The sequence below is a fragment of the Apaloderma vittatum genome, unplaced genomic scaffold (assembly GCF_000703405.1).
Source record: "Apaloderma vittatum isolate BGI_N311 unplaced genomic scaffold, ASM70340v1 scaffold34833, whole genome shotgun sequence".
In the NCBI taxonomy this organism is placed as follows: Eukaryota; Metazoa; Chordata; class Aves; order Trogoniformes; family Trogonidae; genus Apaloderma; species Apaloderma vittatum.
Window position 1 is genome coordinate 1 of NW_009710402.1, and position 21,739 is coordinate 21,739.

General features: G+C 45.9%; 1 protein-coding gene across 1 annotated transcript; it reads left to right on the forward strand.

Moving 5' to 3' along the window:
- Positions 1-3,085: 3,085 nt before the first annotated feature.
- On the forward strand, positions 3,086-10,430 carry LOC104272328 (3 beta-hydroxysteroid dehydrogenase type 7-like; the record flags this gene model as incomplete). Its single annotated transcript, XM_009867291.1, has 4 exons — positions 3,086-3,194; positions 7,857-7,956; positions 8,855-9,017; positions 9,991-10,430. Coding segments are annotated over 4 exons (812 nt in total), but the record flags the coding sequence as incomplete, so codon positions are not given.
- Positions 10,431-21,739: the final 11,309 nt, after the last annotated feature.

The window sequence follows — 21,739 nt, forward strand, 5'->3', positions numbered from 1 at the left end:
CACTAGACACAGGCCCCCAGCTGGACTCTGCTCCATGGCCCACAACTCTCTGACTTCTTCCCTTCAACCAGTTCCCGACCCACCTCACTACTTGGTCATCCAGACCACACTGCCTCAGTTCACCCATGAGGATGCTGTGGGAGAAGGTGTCAAATGCCGTGCTGATATCCAGTCAGACCACATCCACTGCATGGCCACCATCCAACCGCCTGGTTATGTCTTCATAACAGGTTATCAGGCTGGTCAAATGTGACTTCCCCTTGGCAAAGCCATGCTGACTGCTCCTAATAACCTTCTTATCCTTGATATACCCAGAGACAGTGCCAAGGATAAGATGTTCCATCACCTTTCCAGGGATGGAGATGAGGCTGACCGATCTGTAGTTACCCAGGTCATCCTTCCTGCCCTTCTTATAAACTGGAGTGACATTTGCTTTCCTCCAGTCTTCAGGCACCTCACCTGCTGTCCATGACTTACCAAAGATGATGGAGAGGGGCCTAGCAATGACTTCTGCCAGCTCCCTCAGCACCCGCGGGTGCATCCCATCAGGGCCCATGGATTTATGGATGTTCAAGTGTTCAAACTGATCCATAACCCAGTCCTCCCCTCCAGAGCAAAAAAGCCCTATGAGATATACAGGAACCAGACTATTCCAGTTGAGATGCATCCACACTGTAAGGGAGAGATGATGTTTTAGTTATAGTCAGAGGTTGCAACTATTCTGTACCTACAAGCCACGCATAACTGAGAGCGCGGCAACATGTTCTTCCTGTCAGCAGGAGCCAATTTCATGTTGCGTGCAGGATCTGCTTAAAGAAAATTTGTTCATAAATCTAGGAAATAAGCACAGGCTATAAAAATAATGAAATCCCTATTACAGCAGCAATTCCAATGGCACCTCAGGCTACTAGCTACTAAAATAGTTGTTAACCACAAGGAAGAAATTTTATATATACTTACATATATATATTTCTCAAACTCAATTACTGCTTAGGGCTCCTACTATTTGCTGGTACATTCAAGGGCAACATTTAAATTCCATCCTTCTTTTCATTGCTGTAGTTGTTTTTAAAACCAGATGCTTTTAAGAGCCTGTTTTGTGCGTGTACACTGAAAATATTCAGAGCCTGAGGGTTCCTGCTGCCTTTTAATGGCTTCGTGAGATCTTCCTCTTCATTGTCTGCTTGCTGAGAGCAAGGTACTTGAGTGCAGTGAGCTTTTACAGATAGCAGCCAACTTCGGCCAACTCCCCTCTCCAGCAAACCAAACCTCTTGCAGATGTTTGCGACATTCCCGGAAAAACCACACATGCAAAGTTTTTTCCAACGTGACGAGTGACCAAGTGCTTCTTCGAGAAGTTTGACCCTTATTTTCAGCCAAACCAGTCTGCATTTCTCGCCTCCCCTTGGATGGCTTCATGCAGACCTCCCAAAAACGAGGCTCCCAAAATAAGTCCTCCCTGGGACTTCTCAAAAATCTTGAATTGAGAGATTAGTCAGAAGTTTTCTAGACTAATCACAGCAGGTAAAAGAATATACATGAAGTCTACTTGATACCTGCCGTAGAATTCATGAAAGAAAACAAACCACGGGGTCAGGACAGGTCAGCTATATAATCCTCTGACTGACTCCTCTGTGTACTTCTGGCCACAGAAATTCATGCCGTTCCTGCTTTAAGCCCAATAATTTGTGGTTAAATCGGACTACGCCTTTTCAAAAGACTTTTTGTCTAGAATTAGGGACTTCAAGTTAATGGGCTATCTATCACGTCTTTCAGCAACGCTGAAGAGTATTGGTGCAGCCATGGTTAATTACCATTTCTGGCAAAAATTCACGTTGATCTTCTGCGTTGATTTTTCTCCTCTCTTTCAACCACTGGCTGCCGAATCCTGTTATAGCCTTGTTGACTAGATTGAAAAGCCTTTTCCTACAAGAATTATTTTTCCCATCTAGTCACTTAAAGACTTTTTAATCTGCTTTTTGTTAAGCTGAATGGATTTTAACTCAGCTGTTTCCAGTGATGTTTCTCAACAAGGATTCACACTTAACTTTACATATTGTGATAGGCTCATGGAGAAGTAAATTAATTCTTTTCCACCAGATCTTCAGATCCTTCTGAAATTATCCTAAACTCAAGATTTCCTTGGTAATTTCAGACTATGCCCTTAACAACAAAGAGAACAGAGAACTTGCAAGCCCTCCCCGCACAAGATCTGCAGCAAGGCTCAAGGGCAGAGCCTGATTAGCTGGGTATAAATAGTATGGAGATTTCAGGAAACCAACCCTACGAGCAGCTTCCTTTCAGATCTGCCTTATCAGATTTGAAGGCCCTCAGTCTGCAGCCATGGTTATGCTGTTGTCATTGCGGTTCCCGTGGAATCAACTCGAATCAAAATCACAACAAACGCAAAAAACACCCCTGGAAGAGTCGCAAATCATTTAAACCGACCCCTTACCTCCAAACCCCAGAAAACAGCCAAACAAAAACCATGTTGACCCACAAGCACAGCCAGAACAACCTTTCTTAAATGAAACCACGCTTCAGATTCATCTGGGTTTCACGTGGGCTCGCAAGTTGCCCCGGCTGTTTCGTTTAAAAATTCTGCAGCTGTCAAGAGGCTGTTGTGATGGGTTTCACCCTACAGTTGTCCTGTAGAAATTGTGCAGAGCAATATATGCAACTCAAGCACCATTCCTTTTGCCAGGAGGCTGTAATTCACCATTGGACAGTCTGCCCATGAATCAAAAAAGATGGACAATATGGAGTTTTGCTCTGCCAAGCTGCCAGCTTCCTTTTTGTTAGCAACTACTAAGTCCAAGTTAAGGCAGTTGTCAATAGCCATAAAGGTTAAGGCAAATTATAGCTGTAGCTCTAACTGCTACTCTCAAGTTATAAACCATCTATTCCCGCGCAAGCATGTGTGAGGAACTGTAGCCTTGACCTGTGTCTTTACATCTTTACAACCACCATAAAGAAGATGGGTCTGTTCCACGGCAGACTCCCAAACCTGGAAAGCACTTTTGATTTGCACAACAGGAATTGAGGCAAGGTGGTTAATGTTCCTCCTTCCCAATCTGTCCCACAGGTACTGAAAATGTGTTAAGGGCCTGCTGTGTCCTGAACATCCCCTTTGTGGTCTACACAAGCTCTATTGCTGCGGTGGGACCCAACACAGCCCATGAGCCCATGTTCAGGTAAGGCTAAGCAAGACCTCTCCACCATTCTGGATTTCTGGTTGAACAGTAATGAAACTGGAACCAGATGGAGAAGGAGAAGACATCCTCCCCTTTCTGTCTACTCCCCTTCTCTTTCTTGAAAATCCTTCTTCAATGCTCTTCACTTCCAGGAACAACATATCCTCCCAGCCTAAACTTGACCAGTGCTGGGCACCAATGATATGAAAGAGTTGGCTGCGGCATGTAGGACCCAACAGCACCTCCAGGCTGTCTCCCTTATGTACAGCAGTGCTCCTCTAAGCCCTAAAATCAGTTTCAAACAAGGTCTCAGGCACTTGACGTTTGTGATGCAGTCCAGCTGTATCCTGCTCTTGGGTCAGTTTTCGTCCTCCGCTCACACTGAGTCAATCTAAACGGCAGGTGATGCTCTACTTTTACCAACCCATTCTCCCTTCTCTTTTTCAGCCCCATAGTGAATTGTTAACAAGCCTGTAGTGGTCAAATATACTATTTTAGCCCTGTCTCAGAAGACAGTTAGTTGGCCACACAGTCTTAGGGGACAGACACATTGGGTGTGAAGTTGTCCTGCAGTATTCACATGTATTTACACTCTTCTGTGACCTTCTGTAACCTGGGTCTGACTGTAATTGCACCCTTCTATCCCTCAAAATCCTTTTTCCCTGCAATATGGTTACAAGGGCTAAGTCCTGGACTTTACCTTTTGGACATTATGCTCAACGCATCTGTTTGGTATGTGGCTCCTGTGGGACCGACCCACAGAGGCAGAAGAAGCAGCAGCTCCTGCAGCAAAGGTGGGATTTGGAGCAATATAAAGACAGTGGTCAAAATTACAATTTGGGGTTTTTTTGCTTATATATATTTGATACCTGGAACTGACTTCCACCATCGGCTCCTGCTCAGCACTCAGCAGCTGGGTAGCTTTTGTATTCCTGGGACACAAGTACTTGCATGCTGAGAGCAGGGCTGATACTTCTGAAGACCAGGAGCTGAAGTTTTAGGTTCAATTCGAAGTCAAGTAGCGACAGCTGCGGTCTGACATGTACCATTGGAAGACACACTTCCCTGATTTCCAGCATGGTTGTAGCCATACAGCCTGCTCAAACCGTGGAAACTTGTGTGCAGGGGGAACTGGCTCAACGTCAAGTTCTATCTCCATAGGCAGCGAGTCTAGGCACAGCTGGCTTCAGTCATTTGGCTCTAGAAATCTGAGCCCAGCTACGAAAGTCTACTTAGGACATAACTTAAATTTACTTACAAGCTTAAATTTCATACTTACAAGTAAGCTAAGGCATCATCAAGTTGTTTTGAAAAGTGTTTAAGCACTCAAATCTGTAGAATGGATGTCTGGCTTATGAAAAAAATATCCATGAGAGCAACAAACCTCAATCCACTTGGGGCCATGGGCACTAGAGGCTCTGTGTCCCTAGTGTATCTAAATAATTTCTAAAAATGAATGTTAATACAGGTGCAGCCTTGTAAGTATTTCAGTCCTGTGACTTAAGAGATAGATGTGAATAAATGTCTTGAAAAATCCTACCCCAAATCTTGCTTGCGAGGACTGTCTTTCAGCTTGCAATGATGGCACCAAAGAGTGCAAGCAAAAACCCATCAAGGCTGATGCTCATAGAACTACACATGAACATCCTCTGCGCATCAACTCCCAGCAGCCCCTGCCCACAACAAATGCGAATAAACCCACCACTTAGAGTCTTTAACTCGTTTTGCAGAACCCACACAGGTTCTCCCGTGATGCTGGGAGAAAGCCTGAGAGAGTGGTCCTCAGTCTCCAGTGATTTTGAATTTAAACTAAGGGAATTACATAATGCAAAATCAGAGAAGGCTCAGCCCCCTCAGTCAAAAATTACACCCCCTGTCTCAGCAGGGAGCCCAGCGACAACTACAAGATAATGTAACATGGCTCTGCTTTCCAGACTGAAAGCACAGGTGACGAGCTTTCCCCTTCCTCCTCCTCCTCTCATCTCCCCCTATCCCCACCCAATCTGTTCTGCTCTTCTCCCGTGCAGTCCATGATCCTGCCTGCCTTTCTCTTTTTCTCCGTTCCCCCTTATCCATCATTCCTCGTATAATTTTATTTAACTCACTTTTACGTGCTTGGGAATTGACACAGACAAAGCATGATTAGTCTCCGGACAGGGTGATGGGTGCGGGGATAATGCTCACACCTCAGCATCCGACAATAATAGAAAATGCCTCTGTCAGTCTCAATCCCTTTGAGACAGCCACTGCTGAGATACCTTCTGACAATGCTGCTCCAGTCTTATTAGCGTTCGGTTATCTGTGATCGTTTTGAAAAGCCAGAGCATTATGCTGAGCTCTTTGTTACTACCGAGCTTCAGAAGGGGTGGGGGAAGGCAGACACGAGCAGAGCTCTGCAGCCCAGGAGCAGCAGGCAGGTTTGCCCCTTTGTGAAGCTGCTGCTTTTAAAAAGCTTTGCAAAAGGCAAAAAATAAATTTGGATTTAAAAAAAAAAAAAAAGCAAGCAATTAAATCTAGAACTTTTAGATAACCCCCTGAATTTTTTCGGGCCTCTCCCAGGCTTTTAACAAACCATGCACAATCAATCTTTTGTCTTGCTTGTTTTCTGGTTTGTCCCTTGCTCATCACTCGTAAACATGGGGAAAGGGAGGAGAGTTTTGTGATAAAAGCCCAGGGTGTGCGAGGAGCCTGCGTTTCTGATGCTCCTGATTTATCTCCTTTGCTGTAGCATGAGTTGGCCCTGATCTCAGCCGGGATATCTGACACACGAGATACCAGGCTGCCAAACAGGCAAGAGAAAGGCAACAGCATTATCCATGTTTTACACGTGGAGATCTGAGCAGGGAGAGGAGTAAGCAAGTTGCCCAAGGTCAAACCGGGAGCCTGAGTCAGAGCCTGCTCTCCCGAGGCCCCGCGTTAGACAAGAAGTCCTCTGCTGCAGATCTGCTACATGAGCTCGTCACGGGCTGCTTAACCCTTCCAGGAGCTGCAGCCCAGCCCCATTGGCAAAAGGAATCACAGAATCATAGAATTGTAGAACTGTACCAGCTGGAAGAGACTTAGAAGATCATCGAGTCCACCCTTTGTCCCAGCCCTATCAACCCACTAAACGATTCCCCCAACACAAAAAAAACACCCTTCCTGTAAACACCTCCAGGGACATTGACTCAACCCCCTCCCTGGGCAGCCTGTTCAATGGCTGACAGCCCTTTCAGTGTAGAAATTCTTCCTAATATCCAACCTGAACCTCCCCTGGTGCAATTTAGATCCATTTCCCCTTGTCCTGTCACTCTCCACTGGGGAGAACAGACCAACCCCCGCCTCACTACACCCTCTTCTCTTTGAGCTTCATTGCGCTGTGGGGGTTACCCCAAGCCTGGTGTTTGCCTAGGGTGAACTTCTCTGGGAGAGCAAAATATAGAGGAAAGTGATTTAAGGGTGCTGGTTAGCTCAGTAAGTTGAGTGTGGTGCTAACAATGTCAAGGTCACGGGTTCGATTCCCGTTCAGTCCCCATGTGTTGCCCGATCTAGTCAAGAGGTGATGTCCCTGGCAATAGAGAGGCTGGATTAAAATGATCTCTAAGGTCCCTTCCAGTCTAGGCCATTCTATGATAATTCTATGATAAAAATGTGAAGGACGGAGGGATGCAGAGCCTATCCGTGCTAGTCATGGCAGCAGGGGAGCAAGTGGCTGCATGATATTCATGGACGGTCCTTCCCAACGATTCAGAGAAAGTTTCTTCGCTCCCCAGCTCCTCCTGAGTCCACGGAACCTACTTAACTGAACCCTGCAATGGGCTGGTGTTCATCTGGACAAAACACTAGCGCCTTGGTGGGGAACAGAGCTGCTTTCTTGGTTCTCCTTGGAATGAGTTGAGGGCCTGTGAGGCTGGTTACATGTTAGATGCTGTGGGCTTTCCTTCTTGCAGTTGCAATTCAGGAGGCTGAGGAGCAGGTTCTCTTCCATAGTGACAACCAAGTGTCCCCAGCCCGGCTGCAAGCCCTGCTTGCCCTTAATCATGGGTCCAATTCTTTGCTCATCTCCTTGAGTGTAATTTGCTGGGGGAGATGAAGGAATTATCCCAGCACATACCCGCTGGTTCCGTGCCCTCCAGGAGATCGCCAGCAGCCTTATCCCACCACCAACAAATGTCTCCCAACTCTAATCAGCTCTGCTGAGAAAATTAAGCAGCGGCTTCTCCTTTTAGTCTGCGGCTCATGAGACGCTTTTGTCTACCTCTAACAAAAAAACATAGTAGGATTACTCCCATTTTCCTGCCCTGTGTTTTCTTGTGCTCTTTCCACCTTGTTCAGCCACTTGCGAGTTGCTTAAAAAGGTAACTCCAGTGCTTTCCAGTTTGCCTATATTATTATTATAATATTATTTGGTTCAATCTCACTATTAGACAAAACCAAATCCAGCTCTCGGAAACCAAACCACTACCCTCGTGCAAACCTGCCTGTGAAGACCTAGAACCTCCCGGTATTTCTTGAGGTCTCATTTCTCCCAAACTGTAGCAAGGATCTCAGATTCCTGTAACTCACAGCCCGTGCTAAGTCCCTGGAGGGCAGGGACTGCAGAGGACATCACATCGTGACAAACATCTCCAAGCCTCACGCTCTACCCCACGGTCACTCACTGTACCTCATGATCTATTTCAGAGGAAACGAGGACACTAAATACAGCGGGGAAGTGGAGCTGCCTTATGGGAAGACAAAGGCCATGGCAGAAAAACTTGTACTTGAAGCCAATGGAAAAAAGGTACAAAAGACAGTGGTGGCACCCCTGGCATCACAGAAGGAGAGAGATGGTTAGAAAGACCCCAAAGCGGTTGGTGTATCCAACCACTGCCTTGACCCGATGCCCAAACCACGTTGGCCTGAGCTTCCAAAGCCTGATTCCCGCATCCCCAGGGTGCTGCCAAACCCTCGCAAGATCCAGGGATGCTGCCCTTGGAGCCTCTGCTTTCACTGCAGGAATGAGCTGTGTTAAATCAGGGCCTAAGAAACCAGGTTCATCGAGTTCATACTGCACAAAGGTGTAAATTTCAGATGTGCCCGAGTGATTTAAGAATCAAAAATATTAGTGTACACAGAGACATCCACCTACCTAAGTTAGCTGCCTTGTCTTTGAAGACTCCCAGTACGGTCAGCAGGCAGATCAGTTCTTCTAGAGGATGAAACAGAATGTAAAGATGAGACTTGTGTCCTAAATCAAACAGAATACAAAAATGAGACTTGTGTCCTAAATCACTGCCTGGAGCATCCCTCTCTCCCAATTACAGTGTGAAGCCCGTCAGCTTAGCCGGCATCCCCTGATACCTGGTTTTGGTTGTCGCAGATACTCCTTTACACATCACAGCTGCAGAGGAGTTAATGCCACTAGCACCCTCCACCCAACACCTCCCAGCGAGCACCACACTGGTGCAGGTGTGCTAGGAAAAAAAATAAAAAATAAAAAGGAATAAATCAAACTGAGCAGCTCTTTGCACTTTTAGGGATTCAAATCAGCCCCTAAGTGTCCGGAGCATGTCTCCAAATGTTGACTCCTGTAGCACAATTATGCCCAGGTTTTGGGTTTACCTGGCAAACCCAACATCACCGCTGAAGATTTCATCTCTGAATCCATCACTCACTAACACCCCTCCCCAATTTTACAGCTGAGCAACGGCGGTAAACTCACAACTTGCGTCATCCGTGCGAACACCGTGTATGGGGAGAAAGCAACGTTTCTTCAAGAGTTGTACATGCTTGCCAAGGCCAGGAATGGGGTGTTGAACTACCTGGAGCCTGAAAACACGGAGCGTAATTACACCTACGTGGGTGAGCGAATGCTTGATCTCTTTGCATGCGGTGCTACTGGGCTTCTTTAGTCACAAATCGGACTGACCATCATCTTTCCAAGACAGAGACGTAAAAATGGGGAATGAGCACAAATAGTTTTATAGCCAGGAAAGTTAGATGGATGAAAAGAATTTTTATAACAGTTGTTTAAATTCTGTTGGGTTTTTTTCCTACTGGTTTTTTTCCTCCTCTCAACATAGGGAAAATTTGCTTAGAAAATGGGAAAAAAAAAAGTCATTGGAAAAGAGGATAGAGTAAACATTTCAAGGGGTATATTGGGGGACAGGGAGAAATTCAGGCAGTATTTTTAAAACATCCTTGGTTTGAAAAGACAATATCCTCTTCATTAGAAGAAATGGAACTAACACTACTCATAAAATTCCTTGCAAAAAGGCTGTACTACGTAACTGATTTCAGCAAGCACAAGCAACTGCTCACAAAATCTACAGAAAGAGTTTGTTGTGCTGAATGCATTTCAAGGGAGCATAACTCACCATTAAATCATGCGGGGTTTTAGTTATTTCTGTGCAGCACGTCTATATGTCTTTTCCCGAAAGTGCAGATAACAGTGGTTTGAAAATGCTGTTAGGGAAGAATCAGGCCTAGATAAATCAAGTGACTCCTTCAAAAGCTCACAGCAGAGCCAGGAACAAAGCCCCTGAGCGCTGCCTCCCATTCATCCCCCTACAAAAACACTGCCCTTTCGCTTCACATGAACCAGCATCACAAGGCACATTAATTGTCCGGCTCAAAGGGGAGACCAAAGGTTTACGGGATCTTGGCGGTTTGGATTAACTACTCAGCCTCTCTAGAGTACAGCTGAGGAACGTGAGAAGTGCTTTTCCCGCTTCTCAGCGCTGAAGCCAGCAAATCCAAGGTACTCATTCCATAGCAAACAGGAAAATTTAGCTCCTCCTCAACACCTGTTTCTCTCCCCCTCTTATTTCTCCAGGGAATGTTGCGTGGATGCACGTTCTTGCGGCAAGGAACTTGCAGCTGAAACCAGACTTGCTGGCAGGCCAAGTGTATTATTGCTATGATGACACTCCAGCAAGGAAAGGTTTTCTGGTCAGGTATCAGCTGTTGTCCTCTATGGACCCAGCAGTGACACTAGGCTCACACATCCCTTACTGGAAGATGTGGCTGGTGATACAACTGCACAGGTTTATCACGGTCATCCTGTACCCTTTCTGGAAGCCACGGCCTTTCCTAAACTTGCCTTTGCTCAACACGATAGTCACCACCTTCTCCTACGAGACAGACAAAGCCTCGAGGCATTTCGGGTACAAACCCCTCTTCCCCTGGGAAGAGAGCAAGCGCAGAACTGCACAGGGCTTGAAAGCAGCTGTCAGGAACCTGGAGCCCCCTCAACCTCATGAAAAGAAGAACTAAGGAGCATATCTGGGGTAAGGAGAGAGCTCATCACACCATCTCCGTGCACGCAGACATGGTGCTTGCTGGCCTCCCTCATTCCCGCCGTGCCACCACCGCATGGGGACCCCTCGCCGGAGCAAAGAGACAGGTTGGGGTGAAGGATGGTGCACAGCAAGCACCTGTTGGATTAAAATTAGCTAACGAGGTTTGTTGCACAGCCTGATGAGCCTTCACCTCTTTCCATACCCAGTAGACGGAGCTCTCCCTTGCCACGGTCTCGGGCAGTCGGTGGGATGGCTGTACCTGGCTCACTGCACTCAAGAGGTCTTCAGTGATTTTTTTGGGGTAGACAAGGAAAGCCCAGCAAGTTCTTTCCTCTGTTTTAGGGCTTAATAAAATTCCCTTTTCCAGAGCTATCTGTCTCAAGATGCTTCCTGTTATTCTTAACGTGTGGAATATTACATTTCTGTTAAAATATTGTCTCTATAAAAGGAAACTTGCAATCTCCTGTGCTAATAATGTATCGACTGACTTATTTTTCTAACCAGGTGGATGGATAAGTGATGTCTACAAGCTTAGAGCTGGGTTTCATACAGTTTGTAACCCAAAATCTCTTACCTCACAGCAAAACAAAGCCCATGTTTGGCTGCTGCAGTGGCAAACAGCAACCTGAAGTGCAAGCCTTTGGGGCCGTGTTTATGCAAAATAATGTCTGCATTTCAGAAGGGAGAGGTCATTTCCACTCGTTCCATGGCACCGGGGCTCCACGGTCCATCCAGGGGCAGTATTTCACAGATGATAGTTTCCTAACACGGACAGGGCAGGCGCTTCCAGAAGATTCACAACAAAAGTTGTGGTTTGTATCTCTTCATCAGCTCCTCTCTTTTTAAGATGCACAGGTAAACCTACACTGAGCACAGCAGAGATTTCAGTTTTCCCTTGAGCTTGGAGGAATATTTTTATTCCTGGTTCAAGTACTGGCTCAAGTGTTAAAATAATTCTGTTGGTATCACATTCCTGTGTTCTGTGATTATGTACCCGTCACTCGCGTTTTCCAACAGTAAAAATGTGCACATGCACAAATAAAAGCTGATTTTAATTACAAGTGCCCTAATACTGCTGGAAAAAGCAAGTTTCAGCATAGAAATGATCAAAATTCATTCCTTGTTAGTCACAGGAATTACCCAAGAAGGAAGGTGAAGCAGTATGATGTGAGCTGCCAAGGTATCTTCACCGAAGTTCATGTTCACTTATAAATCAGCTTATTAATGAGCTTATAAATCAAAAATCATTTGCTCCGATAATTCATTAATCATTTCATATAACAAATAAATTCGGGGAAAGCCACTACAATCTATTCATGAAGAATTTGGGAAGGCAAAGTGTGTAATTTATCAGTTCCCTATTTTTTTTTTCTACTACCATTGTGGGAGGTATTTAAGAAATGGAGTAAGAAGATTGCTGCATTTTCTGTTTCACCCTGAGTTCTCGTAGCAGTTCTTTGCCGTTATTCAAATGGTAGGTGACAGCTTGCTGAGATTTGACAAAGAAATAAGCATACACCCAATTCTTCACACGTGTGACCAGATCATTGCCGCAGCGCTATCATGTTGACCAGTTTTAATGTGGTTTGGTTTTTATATTGCCAAAAAAAGAAAAAAAAGGGAAAAAAATAAAAAGGGGGAAAAAAAGGAAAAAAAAATAGTAGGAAGAAAAAGGGGTTAAAAAATGGGCCGCTGGGTGGAGCTGCCGGTCTGTGCGACTGGTCTCTTCCCACCCTGACCGAGAGCGGGGCACAAGCTTTGCTTTAGCCCTTTTTTCCACAGAATTGAAAGACGGACAAGGAGACTGAGGGACGGGCTCTGCCCACCCGGATTGTCCCAGTCCGGGGCACTGGGGGTGCTGGGTTTCACCCGGCTTGCTGCATGCATCGGTTCATTTTCGGGTACTCACGGAACCGCCAAGACCAAGGAAATAATTTTTTCCACTTGGAACTCGTTAGAAAATAATAAAGTTTTCTTTCTCTTTTTACAAATAGAATTAGATATGGCTCTCTGCCCTTTGAGAAACCTTGTCTGAGCACAATAGCTGTTGCGTTCAGTCCCTTGGTATCCTCCTTTGCGGGGTTTGGAGGTGCTGAGGGTATCGGCACACTTGTCAAGGCCCAAGAGGAACCTGGAGATTGATGCTTTATAAGCTTGCCTGCTTTCCGAAACCATCCTGGGAACCTCGTCATGCTTTTGTTGCTGTCCTGCTCACCGTCACTTATGATTTTGTTGATTATCAGGATGCAGATGACATGCAGGATAAGGAGCAGGGATTTGTAAAGGTAGTTAAGTGGAGGCTCGTTCAGAAGTATGGGAATTAGTTGGCTGCTTGTTTTTTTTTACAACTACCCACCTCTCGAGCTTTGACAAAAGCAAGTAGAGGATTCCCTTTCCCTGCACATGGTAGAAGGGGAGGGAAGTCAGACAGCAAAGCCTCTGTGCTATTTTCTAAAAAGATGAGTAAGCTTCCTTTGGCTGCCCTGCATTTTGGCTCCTCCAAGCTAGCGCTGCTGCAGACTTCCTCTTAGGTACTTGATTTTATCAGATTATAACCTGTTTTCTCCTGGCAATGCTTTAATTCTTTCTACTGCACTGGGTTGTCATTGGCTTTTCTTTTCAGGGTCTCAGCCCTATTATGTAACAGCAGCAGCAAAAGGGAAACAACAAAAAAAAGAGACAGAGAGAAAAAAGAAAAATATTTCAGATCTGTTTCTACTTCTGGAGAGGAGCCTTTGTGCACAATTACTCATCCAAGAGATTCAGCAGGTATAACTGCTTCCCCCAGGGGCTCCATTATATAATTGGATTTCAGCCATACAAATTAAATCCTATCTTACCCCTTAGTTAAGCCAGGCAGTAAGTATTTAATGCTAATATCCCTGACAACTATTGCAGGGAGAAGCAGAGATGAAGCACAGAGGAGACAGATGCGTGCGTTCTCTACTGGAGGAGCAGGGAGGATGAGCAAGAAGTGCATTGACACAAAGACACCTGAGATATTTTAAACCTCCCCAGCACGAGCCGTGCCGTCTGCCGGAGTCGTTGCCCGAGTCAGAGTGTGATTCTCCCTTCGCTTTCCATCCTCCAGCGTTCCCACGTGTGCACTGAGCGTTCACCACCCCCCCCAAACACACACACACACACACACTTCAAAGAGCCACATGCCTAACCCTGTTCGAGTTTCTGGGGAAGTCTCTGTTCTTGTGCAATGTCTGAAGGAAGCGAGTTTAGTAATATTAAAACTCAAGCCAAACACACAACCCAGCAAAGAATCCCCAAATTAAAAAAGAAAATCTCAACCGAGTTACTCATTCGTCTGCGTTTTCTGCTGGGTTCTGTCTCCTCCCGGCACGTTTCTTTTAGACAAAGCCCTCCAGGCAGAGACCATCTCTTTTGGTGTCTGGTACATCAGTCACAGAGTCAGTGCATAGTAATAAAGGAAAATAGATTCATGGTAGGAGTTAAACCAGTCAGTCTGGTACTGTAATTGGAACATAATCTCATATTGACAGTATTTAACACAGGATGTGCGGGGAACAGATGGCAGCACGCCAGGCCTCCATTGGTCTGCAAATATTGGAAAGATATTTTCCAAGTCCGTCTCCTGAACCTCATCTCCGACGTCGGAAGCTTTGCTTTTCCCCCCAAATGGGCTGAGATCCACTCGCTAATCCCGGTTAAAGCCCAACACGCCCACGTGCTCCTGAGTTTGCAGACAGCCCGGCTGGCAGCGTCACTGTCACCGTCCCTCCTACAAACGAGAGATCTAAAGAAGCAAAAGTCATTGATGCCCATCGCTACAAACACTCCCAAAGCCCTCGACTGAGCCTTCCCCATTCCCAGAGATCTTACCAGCCACACAGCAGCCACAAACTCAGCATCTGGGAGAAGTTTACCATGCTTATGTCTGCTACAGGAAGTTTAAATTGATTTTTTTCCCCTCTATTTCAGCAATTAATTCCCATTCATCAACTTACTGCACAAAGCTGCACTGTAATTCACAAGTTTTATGCATTGTATGAATAAAATTGCACATATATTTTTATGTGATTTTCGTTTAATTGAATTCCGAGGAGATTTATCTGCTGGATTATTAATAAATCTTAATATGGCCTATAACACTCAATTGATATTTAATTAACTTGCAATAACTGCCTTGTAAAATGTAAATTAAATGCTTTATTTTTTCAGGCATATAATCTTAAATCAAATTCTTCAGTCTAAGAGCAAAGAAAAAAGGAGTGGGGGAAAAAAACAAGATTGCAAGCACCCAAACCTTAGACTTGAAAACATTTGATGTTTAAAGAGGTTCGAACTAGAAACTGGAATCAGCTCTGTAATCAGTTCTTCTCCCAAGGAAGTACTTTTCCACTGTCTCCCCACCTTTAAAGATCACAAGAATCTGGGTGGATTTAGATGAAACATCAAACTCTCAGGAGGCTTGAAGAGGAGTGAGAGGCGCCCATTATTAATAATAAAGTTGCAAATTCCCATAGGTATTTGGCATTTTTCTTAAAAGTCTTGGCTCCTTCAGTCACATTATCAAACAAGAAAGTCAATTTTCATTTAGAAATTAAAAAAAAGGAAAAAGTGTTAAAGCCCTTTGATAGGGGAAGAAGTTTGCAAACCTGAAAGTCAAAAGCTTGAGAACTAAGAGACAAAAATACATAAAACTTGATCCTTATCTTTAAAAGTATCAGAACTTTTTTGAGAGACTTCAAATGTTTGAAAACTGGGAGGTGGCAACAAATTATCAAAACAGCCTTTAGAAGAAAAAGATGAGAACAGTCCAAATTATATTTTAAGATGAAACTGTTCTCTGCTCCCTCCTCTAGCAATTTACATAGATCTGCATTAAGTACTGCAAATGTAACAACTATTCCTGATTTTACAGCTAGGATAGTTAGCTACATTGGCAAAAGGATTTGAAAACTTCAGGAGAGTCTAAAATTGATAAGCCTATAAAGTTTTACTGCCATAGCATCTAAACTTAGTATGTCTTTCTTTTTTGAACACATGGAGTGGCCAATCTGTCTTGCAGTATTTCATGAAACAGGATATTTCCACCAAAGGAGAGGAACCCTTGCAGCCTGTAATCTGTCTGCATTAGATCACTTTAAAAGGCATTAAATGAAAATAAAAAGTTAAATGTACCATGGATTTTAAAGGTGTCACAGCACGAAGGAATGAAAATGAAGAGAATGGATTCTGACTTGCAAGGAACGAAGGGAAATAAATCCAGATCTGCCGTAATGGCGAGCCTGTCCTCCCTCCTCGTTCGTCCTCACCAGGCACTCCTTCACCGCCCCGCTCGCAGCCAGTGAACCCCGGTGAAACTGGGAATTCTGCCCAGCAGCAAACCAGGCTGAGTGATTTCTTAAGGGCTCCAGCAGGAGGGTCCGTGCTCCTGCCACCCCCCAGACACTCGAGGACTGGCGCGTGTTGCATCGCTTAGCAAAACTTTGCTGACGAGCCCAAATTTTGCCACTCTCACCAGAGCAGGGAGTCAGCAGATGCAAGTGGCCTCATGCTCGCAGTAATTGAGCAGAATTTTGCAGACCTGGGTTTAATCCCCAGCTCCGGTGTGGACTCACTGGGTAATTTACAGCAGGTTTCTTTCTCACTGCGTTGACTGGCGCGTGTTGCATCGCTTAGCAAAACTTTGCTGACGAGCCCAAATTTTGCCACTCTCACCAGAGCAGGGAGTCAGCAGATGCAAGTGGCCTCATGCTCGCAGTAATTGAGCAGAATTTTGCAGACCTGGGTTTAATCCCCAGCTCCGGTGTGGACTCACTGGGTAATTTACAGCAGGTTTCTTTCTCACTGCGTTTTATGATTTTGGCAATTGATCAGAACTAGCCTCTTCCCCTTCTCTTACCTTTCATCTGGTTAATGGAGGAGAATGTATCCCACCTGGGTGTGCTGGAGGGAGCCGAGACCAGCAAGCCTGCAGAGCATAAATCCGGTTTTACTCTACTGGATAAACATTGACAAAGTAGATTTCTTTTTTTTTTTCCTCCCCTTAAAGTGCGTTTCTAATTAAGTTGAATCTAGCACAGCTCACCTGAAGGACTGATCATGACTACTCATGACTGCATCATGACTACTCTTAATGATGCTCCTGGGAATTAAATCACAGCATCAGGAACAAATGTGATGGATCAAAAAATTGGGGAGGGGGCCTGGAAGTTTTCAAAAGGGCTTAGGACCTGACAGGCTCCCCCCAGAAGTGTTATCACTGAGTTTAATAAAAGCAGAAGCCGGCGTGGTGTAAGACTGCTGGGAGCCCTCGCGTGAACAGCCGGTCTCTCGAGGGTGTAAGAACAGACCCACCATTGCCTGAACTACTTCTCTCTGCTCTGCCTGCTAGAAAACAGCTCACACGACTGTCCTATCATCACACCCATGTCTAATCGTTGTCCTAAACCCCTTTATGACCACACTACTCTCCCCTCAAATCGCAGCCCCGATCGCTTTCCCTTTGAGAAGCACAGTAGATTAAATGTTCTTGACACTTCCACGATGCTCAAAGTCACCTTTTGTACAGGGTTCTGACAGCAACAGCCTCAGCGGGGACAGAGGGACTTCACTTGCTTGGCAGGTACAGCTGATAGGAAACCTGTTTCCCAGCAAGTAGCGAAGAAGCAAAGTGTCTGCAGCCCTGCTGCTGCTGGCACCACTGGGAGTAACCCCACTTACTCGGAAGGGGATCGGTACTGACTATGGAGGATCCTTAACAGAAGGCAGACACAGCACTTGCAAGCCCTGCCTTTCTCAAACTTCACATCTGGAAATGAGCAACTGAGCAAGAAGCAGCCTCACGAGACACGTCTAAATCAGCCCATCTTAATATTGGGCACATGCTCTTAACTCACATGTCACCGCACATTCCAGTGATTAATGGTTCGATAGAAAATGCACACAGCGTGGTCCAGTGGTACCGTGGTGTGTTCCCTGGATCGATACACACACCTTGCACCAGGAGCAGAACTTTGAAACCAAAGAGAATGAGGTGCCTAAATCCTATTGCAGTTCAAAGGGATTTAGAAGCCCTGTTCTCTCTCAGGAACCTCGCCAGGCTACCTTAGAGGCTGCACACATGCTTGACATGACACCAGATAATGTTTGTGGGCTACGGCATAAATGGGGATTACTGGCTCTGAAAAGGAGGACTTGCTGAAGTGGCTGTGGTTTAAGGAAGGATTTGGAAGGGGGGAGAAGTACAGAGGGAAGCTGTTCTAGGCAGTAAGTCACAGAAGAGAAGGCTTAAAACCCGAGAGCGGGAGGAAATGAAGGGATGTGAAAAGGAAGGGATTTGGGATAAATGAGAGGAGGAGAAATGTCAGCTAGTAGCAAGATTACATGGGGCAACGTGTGAGCTCCTTCAGCCCTTCTTCGTGGGGTGGCTGGAGTGATGGGCAAGGAGAGATGCCCCAGGGAGCTCCTGGGCTGGCGGCAGGAGGGAAAATGGGCAACTGCACGGCCATGGTGGGAATAGAGGGAATTTGGTGAAACCACAACCCAGCCTGCTCAGATCACAGAGGGACTGATGGAGGTGATCAGCTCCAGTAGATCAAAATACGACCAGCGGGCCTCCAAGCGGAGCGTGAGCACCACGGCACCGGTGTGGGGAGGAGCAGGAAACTGAGTGATGGTGCAGCTACACCCCGGGTATAATGGTGTAATGTTCAGTCACCAGACTGAATTAAACAGGACTGGCTCTGTTCGTGGATTTTCCTGCGCTAGTTTGCACTGGTTATCACAGATAAGCCCCATTAATGCAACTCTGTTATGATGTTGGGAAACCTCAATAATGGAAATTAACTGCTCCGTATGGATGGATGAGTGGAAGTTACACAACCGCTGCCCTACTTCCGAGAAGCACGGCGATGCCGAGTGGGTGCAGCCCAGTTTAATAGCTGTTATCAAAATGAAGGAAAGGACCTCCATTCTAAATGTAACCAGGAGAAAAGCAAGGACTTGGTAGGATTGCACAACCACAACTCTGGACTCAAACCAACAACAGTAACTCCATCCAATGCCGGAACAATGTACCAGCTTAGTGATTTGACATGCGGCCAAGGGGCTTACAAAATACCTCCAAACAGTTAATGCAAATCCATATTACTAGGTCTATTAATGGCCTGTCATTGCCTGTCTGCAGATCACTGTTTTGTGCCAGTAAGCTCTAGATTTCCTTAATCAGTTATCCTTAACTGACATTTCCAGCACCGGTGGGATTCCATAAGGTCCTAAAATCAAGAGGACCAATCTCTCTTCTACCATTGAATCCCTGCAATATCAGACTCGTCATTCCCTCACCCTCTAGCCTCGGTTTCCTTTTTGATATAATGGGGACAAGGTCTTGCACCTTCACTGTAGCCACAGGACATTTGTGTCCAGCTGTTTTCAGATCCAGACATGAGCTGAATAACTCAAGCAGACCTGTTATTTTGATTTTCTTGCAGCCTCGATTAAATTTTTTAACTGGTTCTTACAATCCTTCACACACACACACACACACACACACATACATATGACAAAATGATCAAAAGCCATTTACAGCTGGTTTTAAACGTGCGCTAGACTTTACCAAAACCTGGTGTTTCTGCCCCATTTGCAGAGGACTTGGCAGGCAGGACAGGAGAAGGAGCGCCTTGCCCTCGCCTCGGTTCCCTCGTCTGTTAAAATGAAACCTCAAATGCTCCCCTCCATTTTGGATCAATGTCACATAACCTCATTTCCTCAGCTTAAGAAAAAGCCTTAGATTTTATATGTTGCACTAAAATATGTCAGCACCGTTCGCTTAATAAACAGCGCTAAATCAAATCCAGGCCCCAGTTCGTAGATCATGTGAGCTATGTCAAACACGGGGAGTGATAACACAGAAGAGATGTAATGGACAGCCTCCTTAGCCCCGTTTTTATGGCTGTGAAAGAGAAAAACCTGGTGTTCCGTCACTTTTCATTCACCAGAGGCTGTCACACAATCTCTCACAGCTTTTTGGGCTGTGTTTATTTTTTCTGGGGTTCCCAAGAGCCCTGCCTTCTGATCCCCTCGCAAAACCTCCCGTGTGACTACCCAGAGGAGTAACCCCTGGGTCACAGCCAGAACATGAAGCTTTTACTGCGCATTAGACCAGACCCTTACCTGATAAATCAGAATATCCCCTGTCAATTTACACCCACAGAGGAAATAATTTTCACAATTCAGAGGAACAAAGGTTCGATTTTCTTCTCCGTGTTGACTTTTCCTACGTGGCGACTGGTAAAGCCAAGAAACTTCTCCCCCTTTAATTTGTTAGTAGGGCATCCCAGAAAGTTTTTTAGGGCCATAATTCAGCACCTGTGACCACCCTGGTCTGGCAGCAACCCCCTCGCCCCCAACCAGGAGACCACACTGCAATTTCTATGGGGTTCGGTTGAAATTAAAGGAACTCATCCCATCAAGCAATCGCCTCCTCAGGGTCCATCCTTGTTAGTGGCACCTCCTAAGCAGCACCCTCAGTTTTGGGGGAAGATAATCAAGAACGTGTCTCAGAGGCTCCTTCATGCTCATTCATTCAGAACGCCCATGCTTCTGATGACCAGCAGCAGTAGACAGGCACTGAGATCCCCGAGGAGGCATTTACGGCCCCTCACACCTGAAACATGACTGATTGCTGTGTACATTTAGAGATTAATAGAGAAAACGCTCCTCTCTCGCTCACTGCTGGAAAGAAAACATTTTTGGAAAGCCGTTCATGTCATTTGATAGCGTCCATTTTTTTTCCACTGGGAAAAGCAAAACCCGAAACCCGCACGACGGTTCAGTTTTTCCCTTGGCACGACCCAGCAAAACGCTGCCCGGCACACACATACACCTCTGGCTGCTGCTTCTGAAATCTGTCACAAGCGATGCCTGAGCAAGGCACAAGCCAAGGCCACCTGAGTGTTGTCCACAGGGGAATACCCAAGGCTGTGGCAGAAACAAGTCCAGCTCTAAATACTCGCGATGTTGCAGCGAGTCAACGTCCCAAGGGAGCACCCACCTCCGGCAGGGACGGGGCGGGGGCCAACACTTTGCAAGATGCCATCGCTGTCACCCACAATCCCAAACCAACCACCTACGAGTTAGCTAAAGTTCAAACTTTTCAACCGCCGCTGTCATCGATGGAGAGAGAAATTGGCACTGGCGGAGGGCTATTCATCCCGTCCCAAGATAGCTATCTGGGATGGGTAGGGCAAATTGATGCTGGAGGTGCCAGTATCTTTCGACAGGGCCTATAAAAGGAGCCTAGATGATTATCTTGGACCAGATACCCAAATTTTAGGCAGAGTCAGGTGAGGTGACTCTTTGTCAAACTGAAATCAGCGGCGGTTTCGCCTCTGCCTTCAGCGGGGCCAGGTTTTCAGCACGGCAATCTGAGTAGATTACAAAAGAAAAACAGAAAAGGGAAACGCATCTATAAGGGAATGAAATATTTATTTCCCCCTATTCACAGAGAGCAATTAAGATATAAAGAGATTAGGGGAATTCTTCGCAGACGATGAAGTGGGCTTATTTTGAACAAGAAAGGCGGCTTTGGAGTCTGGATGCACAACTTGAGCGATCAGCCACCCTGCCTCGCTCCCAGGAAAAGCGTCATGCAAATTTTAGGAGGAAGGAATCGCGGCAGACATGCCATCTGGGAGGATGATGGACAACAAGCTGACTAGGAATAAATAGCAAAATATAATAAATTCCCAACCATGCCAACAGCAACTGTTGTGCTATGAATTAACAGTGCTATTAAATGTTTACGCACACACTTCTGTCAGCACCTGTCAGCATTTATGCAATACATACGTTGGCAAATCTGTATTACGTTATTTCTTGCAACTGATCTGCATTAATACTGCCCGTGCACATGTTCAAGCAAATTGCTACACTTCTTTTTGACCTATCCATGTGCAAAAGGTGCAGCAGTTCACAGTATTTTATGCCTATGCAGCAAATTGTGGGTTTATGTGCCAGGCAGCAGAGCAAGGCTGGGGGATAGAGGGCAGCAAAGGAAAAAGAAAAAGGAGCAGGGAAGAACAAGGGACCTGGAAAGCTCCTGGCTAGGGCAGGAGGATGCCCAAGGAGATGCTGGTAGGCTTAGGGCAAAGCTGGGTTCACCCCAAACCAGGCCAGAGAAGGGGAGTCACACAATAAGCATTTCTGAGGGGGAAGAACGTTCTGGGGGTGGGGGAAAAGCACCAAAATACAGCCCTGAGCTGCAGCCCCAACAGAAAGGAAAAATCATACGGCCAGGGCTCC